This window comes from Coenobita brevimanus, chromosome 37 (genome assembly GCF_032717465.1).
Source record: "Coenobita brevimanus isolate Jiangsu-jjx chromosome 37, ASM3271746v2, whole genome shotgun sequence".
NCBI lineage: Eukaryota > Metazoa > Arthropoda > Malacostraca > Decapoda > Coenobitidae > Coenobita > Coenobita brevimanus.
In genome coordinates, this window is record NC_136990.1 from 8,388,776 (window position 1) to 8,395,986 (window position 7,211).

A 7,211-nucleotide genomic window follows, 5' to 3' on the forward strand; every position below is an offset into this window, starting at 1 on the left:
TGGACTGGAGCTTTACACAAAAATGAATAATTTTTAGTGAAGTCCAACAAAATAATGGCTTCCTCACCAACAGGAAGTTTTTCCTTCAAATCTTTCCAGTATGCAGCTTGGGCTTAGCTGTAAAATGGTGGGTTTTACAAGAGTCACACTTATCACAAAGCTCTTCCATGTACTTGGAGACTGACACTGTCGTTCATAGAGCTTAGCGTGATTCCACTGTCTGAAATGAACATCATCTGGGTTTGTATCAACATTTTCAAAAACTGAATTAAGATAGCAAGAGCAGACTTTGCAGGGCACTTTCCACATCCATGTATCATACAATCCCTTGACTCTAAGAAACATACTACCTTTGCCATCAAACTTTTGTAATCAGTAGAACCTGGAAGAGCTGCCACCATCAGCGTCAGATTTTGGTGATTTACACAGACACTCGAATACATGCCTAGAGAATCAACTGTCACACCACCGTGGACTAATGCTACAAAACTGAGAGGCCAACCCTGATATATTCATGGCGTTTTTTTAACTCAAGGTAAAGTTCCTTCAAACTGACCAGCAGTATTCTTTTCTGCTTTTGTACTTTTTTATTATTTGCTGTTTGATCAGTCACAAAGTTTTCTGTCCGAGGCACTGTCTTGGAAATTCATCATCAGCATAAAAGTCCTCGATTAACTTGATCACAAACGCAGGCAAACCATTCCCCTGCTTCCTTTCAGGGTCAGCAAGAACACCTTTACTCCTCTTAACAGCACATGCCTTCTTTACGAGGTATCTACTAATGATAAAACTCTATTTCATAAAAACCTTAGCTCTAAGTAATTTAAAAGCACTGCTTGTGGAAGGGAATATGAGTAAACAGTACATTTCCCTGTACATTTGTGTGTATACTTTTTGCAAAATGAGCAAAATCATAGATTCTTAATTTTTCATGATTTCTCTGCATTGGGACATTCACCTTTCCCATTTTCACATATTTGCTAGATGAACTGATATGAAAAAAAAAGAAGTCAAATTTTCAACTTGATACAGTGTGACAGACGGAAGTGGGGTACTGGGGCGGTCAAAGACAGGTACAGTACATACGTGTACGAGAAGGTTTTTCTCATTTTTCTCTAAAACTATTGTACAAGTAATTGTGATTGCAGATTCTGATTCTACGTTAAAAATTACAGAAATATTAAGTTTCATTTTAATAATATGTATAGTTGTTGAGTTATTAAGGAAAACTAAGTTAAATGAGGGTGTACCACATTGCTGTGTGCACCGAGACCGGATTTCAAAATGTTTGCCACTCGGAGACGAGTGGGAATTGACTCTCCAAAATTAGGGGTTCTTGTTCTCTCACAAGTACCAACAATACAGAAAAAAAAAAATCAAAATCCGTGGCAGAGTGGTTCCACCACCTGGCTGATTTGACATGGAATCACCCTCTCCCAAGTTTAATAAACTCCTCAGCTTAATAAACTCATCAATAAACTCTCCTCAGCTTAAAAAACTCTTCAGCTTACATTCCCAAGCTTAATAAACTCTCCTCAAATTAATAAACACTCCTAAGGTTAATAAACTCTCCTCAGCTTAATAAACTCTCCCCAACTTAATAAATTCAGCATACTCCCCCTAGCTTAATAAACTCGTCAGCTTAATAAACTAAGCTTAAATTATCATACTTAGTACACTTTCCGAATACATCTCAGCTTAAACTTGTATAAGCTTAATAAACTCTCGCCTTAATAAACCACGCTTAAACTATCAATATGTTTTATAGACTCCTACGCTAAATAAACTCCCCTGCCTCATAAACTCCTAAGCTCCATAAACAGCTTATTAAACTTTCCAAAGCTTAGTTAGTTCCTAAGGTGAATGAACCCACCAAAGTTTAAGGTACTTTCCAAAGTTTAGTCTTCTAAGTTTAACAAACTGTTTTAACTCTACAGCTTAATAAACTAAGTTTCTAAACTCACAACTTAATAAATTTCAAGCTTACCAAATTCTCCTAAGCTTAATAAATTTCAAGCCTAATAAACATTCCTCATGTCCGTAAATGCCTAAGTTTAACGCAATCGTAATGAACTCCCCTAAGCTTAAACTTAACTTTATAAACTACCGTCAGCTGAATAATCTCTCACAAGCTTGATAACCTTTCCTAAGCTGAATAAGCTTCTCATGTTTTATACACTAAGTTAATAAACCCTCGTCAGCTTAATAATGTCTTCAGCTTAATAAACTGCCCAGCTTAATAAACTCTCAGCTTAATACTGTCCTGAGCTTCAACTCTCCAGATTAATAAACTCTCCTCAGCCTAATATCTGTCCTCTGCCTAGTAAACTCTCCTGTGCTTAATTAACTCATAAGTGTAAAAACTCTCCTATGCTTATTTAATTCTCCTCAGCTTCATTAACTTTCCTAAACTTAACTCCACTTCCACGGCGCATTTTGAATCCTACACAGAGAAATGTGTTTATTACTTTCAATAGATGCATTTTGCTGGAGGAAAAAAAAAAAAGCTAAATTTACAAAATATACTGTAATGGCAAATAATTATACAAATCCCACATCAAAATTTTCCTAAGGTAGTAAAGCGGATTTCATTGATTTAGTAGTTATACTTTCCTGGCGTTTATTTATTTTATTTTTTTATAAATACGACAAATTTAGCTAAACCAATATTTTTTTTCTGCTATCAGGCTGTTTTATTTCCTTTTGGGTCTACTTTTCAAATTGGAAGAGTTATATAGCGCCCTTCTTAACCCCTTCATTACCAGACAGCTCTCCCAGGTTGAACAAAACGGTGTGATGTCAGTTAAAATATACCTTAATGTCCACCATCAGATGGAAAGGGTTACGTCTTATGTATGATTGCGTGTACATACTGTCCCAAGTATAGCATGCATATAGTTGTATATACTGTACTGTTCTAAGCTTGTTATATGTATAATTACTTGTATACACTGTCCTAAGCTTATTTCGTGTGTACGATTGCTTGTATATACTGTCCTAAGCTTATTTCGTGTGTAGGATTGCTTGTATATACTGTCCTAAGCTTATCTTGTGTGTACGATTGCTTGTATGTACTGTCCTAAGCTTACGTCGTGTGTATAATTGATTGTATATACTGTCCTAAGCTTATGTCGTGTGTATGATTGTATATACTGTCCTAAGCTTATGTCGTGTGTAGGAATACTTGTATATATTGTTCTAAGCTTATGTCGTGTGTATGATTACTTGTTTATACTGCATATATAAGCTTACAACTGTCGTGTGTATGATTACTTGTTTATACTCTATAAGCTTATAATTATTATGTGTATGTTTGTATATACTGTCCTAAGCTAACGGTATATACAAGATGGCTAATATGTCTGTCGTCACCTATGAATCTGCCAGAAACTTCATATTTAAGTCAGAACGAATATTAATCTGTGAAAAGTTCAGTTATACTCATTTCACTTAAACTTGCGCTAAAATTGGCATCTTTCCATCTTGAGTGCTGACATGTAGCAAGAGATTAACTGGAATATGGTGCTAGTCACGAAAAAGTGCCACGGCAAGAAAACAGAACGTAGTAGTCTTTTGTGACAGTGAGCTACGAGAAATAATGTAAAAGAGGAAAATCTGGACCAAGTTAAGGTAAAATGAATATAGTAATAAAGATCAACTGTTATCATTATTTTTTTTGTTTGTAAATTAATTATTATTTTTATAAATACGACTCCAGGTGATACGCCGAGATGGCCCAGGAGAGCGTGTGTTTGGCGGTGACTATGAGTGTAACAATGGCAGCGGAGGACGAATGCTAGTACCAAACACTCTGGGAAAATATCATTGGTCAGCAAAAGCAGGGGCTGTGTATGCAAGATTTCCTGAAGTTGATTGTAATGCCATATTAACAGCAGTGTGGAATTGGCTGTCTGGAAAGTCTGTGTCAATATGGAAGCCTCCAGATTACACAGGTGCCCAGTTTGGCATCACTCTCAGGGATTTTTACGGGAACGCCCCTTGTGTTGTGTTTGGAGAGGTGGAGAGTGGGTTAGAATTGTTAAAGGATGCAGTGGCCAATATACGTGATATCCGTGAAGTGAAGGTGAGTGACTGTGGTGTTGTACTGAGCAGGTAAGTTGGCCACATATTAGCCATGGACAGCATCAGTGTGTCGTGGAAGGAGCTGGTATCTATGACAGCTCTGACGTGTTCACGTATTTCTTGTCGTATAGTCAGTTTGTTTTTGTCTGGGGGAACTAGACCACTCACAGCTTGAATATTAAATCCTGATGGCGTGAAATTCTGTGAGCCTTATTTACGAGTTAGCAGTTAATCTTGGTAACTAGGATGATAAACTCTTCATTATAACCACCTGACCATCAACTGAGCTGAGAATGGTTACGGATCTCTGTCAGAGGAAAATATTCCGACTATAGTATGATGAATAAATGGAATTGCCATTTTTTGGATGAAATGGTCGTTACTGCGATGCATGACGTCCGTTTTACACTGATGTTGTCTCAGGTTCAAATGTGGCATATTGTGAACACTGATCATGGTTCGTATTCTCGTAGGGGAAGGAAGCTCCCTAACCCATCCTCGTTAGTGATTTATTTTTTATGAGTATGGCTGGTTAATATCATTTTGTTCGTTACATATCCAGAGTATTGTGATATTAGAATGATTTTAGCATCACAGAAGAGAAAGACATGGTGTAATAATCAAAATCAGTAACATTGGAGGGGGTGTTAGGGAACTTCCTTAACCAGGGAGAATAAGAGTTCATCTCTACGACCAACCCCACAAGTGCTATACAGCCAATATCGTTCAGGGGTACTACATAGACCATCACACCTTTCTTGTGAGGTAATCTAATTGAATTACCTCCTCACATGTGAACTCAGATACGTTTATCCCCGTTGCCCAAGATCAAATGGGATCAAATAGTCTCCACACCTCTTTACTTCCTGTATAATAATAATAATAATAATAATAATAATGATAATGATAATATAAATGATAATAATAATAATAAAATATAAAGTAGCACTGTGACTAATTAACAAGCACCTACTATTCAGTATGAAAATTTTAACAAACCCAAAAACGAATACTTCCGATTAACCTTAATCAACTTCAGTCCTCCGCACTAAATCATACTAAACCTAAGAAAACTAACCAGATGTATTTTATGTTGAGCTATTCTAAATTACTTAATAAGGTTTATCGCTTTGAGATTACATGATGTTAGGACAGTGTAGGTTAGGTAATGCTTTGTGACAAATTTTCACTTCTTAATTGTGTAGTAAAACATCCATAACATGTCACATTACTGGTTAGTCACTGACTGAGATGTAGTTGATATGTGTTAGTTACTCATAAACTATATGATTTTTTGTAAAACAATTTTATTTTTGCTTTTATAACTATAACATGGCAATACTATGGCATATTTCATTGTTTAAATACTGATTTTGCAATAAATACGACTTGTGATATCTCGTTTGTTACCATCCTTAATACTGACCAAAACCTTTCACTCCAGCCTGTATATTCACATTTTTTTTAAATTAGAAAATATAAATTGTATACTGCTGATGAAGAGTTCCGCTCTCATTAAGAAAAGTGAGTTGACCTTGTCTTGAACACTCCATGTGACCTTCACCTTTGACTGTTTATAATTCTCAAAGTTCTATCTATCTATCTATTGCCAGACGCCACAATCCCGTTTGGGGTGACCACAAATAGAACGCCTCCACGTCGCCCTGTCCTCCATCATTTCACTGCCCTGCTCCCAACTCACACCCCCCTCTCTCATATACCTCTCCACCCCATCCCTCCATCTCATCCTCCGCCTCCCCCTCCCTCTTCCCCCCTCCACCTCCCTCTTCCCCCCTCCACCTCATTCACATAAACTTTGTCAGTCTTTCACCCTCCATCCTCTCCACATGGCCAAACCACCTCAGTGTGTTCCTCATAACGCTTCGTATCACATCCACATCCACACCACAATGCTCCTTTATATCCTCATTCGTCAGCCTATCTCTCCATGTGACTTCACAGGCTCCTCTTAAATAACTCATTTCCACTGCTCTCACTCTTGACTTGTGTCTTTCCAACAACGTCCAAGCTTCACTTCTATACGTTAGAGTTGGTATCACAATACTGTCATGTAGTAACTTTTTCACTTCCATGCTCACTTCCCTGTTTCTTATCACTGCTTTCAAAGAACCAGCAACCTTTCTTCCCCGCTGTACCCTTTCAAGCACTTCATCTTCCAAACCTCCATCCATACTCATCACACTACCCAAGTACTTAAACGTACTCACATTTTCCAATTCCTCACCATCCAACCTCACTGTACATTCACTGACTTCACCTCTCTCAAAGACCATCACTTTACTCTTCCCTACATTCACCTTCAGATTCCGTTTCTTACACACTCTCCCAAACTCATCCACCAAGCCTTGCAGCTCCCCTTCGTCTTCACTCAACAACACAGTATCATCTGCAAACAACAGTACAGGGAGTTTCCAAACACTATCCTCTCTCACAAGGGCCACTCCAACATCCACTACCCTACCTTGTACCTCTTTTATTACCCCAGCCATGTACAGATTGAACAACCATGGAGACATGACACATCCCTGTTTCAACCCAACCTTCAAAGAGAAAAATTCACTTAGTTCACCATCCACACGCACTGCAGCCTTAGCACCATCATACATACTCTTCACAGCATTCAACAACTACCCATCTACTCCATATATTCTTAATACTTTCCACAATCCTTGTCTATCCACCCTGTCATATGCGTTCTCCAAATCCATGAAAGCCTCATACAACTTCTTTCCCTTCCCTAGAAACTTTTCCACTAAAGATCTAAGAATGAATATGTGATCTACACAACCTCTTCCCTTCCTAAAGCCTCCCTATTCTTCTCCAAGTAATTCCTCTGTTCTTTCTCTAACTATGTCAATAAGTATCCCACCATACACTTTTCCTATTATACTAAGAAAACAAATGCCCCTATGATTACCACACACTTCTTTTTCCCCGTTCCCTTTGTACAAGGGAATAATTATACCTGACTTCCAATCCTCCGGGACTCTACCTTCCTCCTGGGCCAATCTACACATCTTCCACATCCATTCTACTACAATCTCTCCCCCATGCTTCAGCATTTCACCACCACTCCATCAATTCCTGGGGCTTTCCCCAATTTAACT

General features: G+C 38.0%; 1 protein-coding gene across 1 annotated transcript in view; it reads left to right on the forward strand.

Annotated features, from left to right (window-relative positions):
- The window catches only part of LOC145396372 (uncharacterized), a 164,400-nt gene extending 158,922 nt beyond the window's left edge, over positions 1-5,478 (forward strand). Inside the window, exon 7 of the mRNA XM_080269765.1 lies at positions 3,719-5,478. Coding sequence (XP_080125891.1) covers positions 3,719-4,117 — 399 coding nt within the window. The 3' untranslated portion in view covers positions 4,118-5,478. The remainder of the gene's footprint in view (positions 1-3,718) is intronic.
- Positions 5,479-7,211: the final 1,733 nt, after the last annotated feature.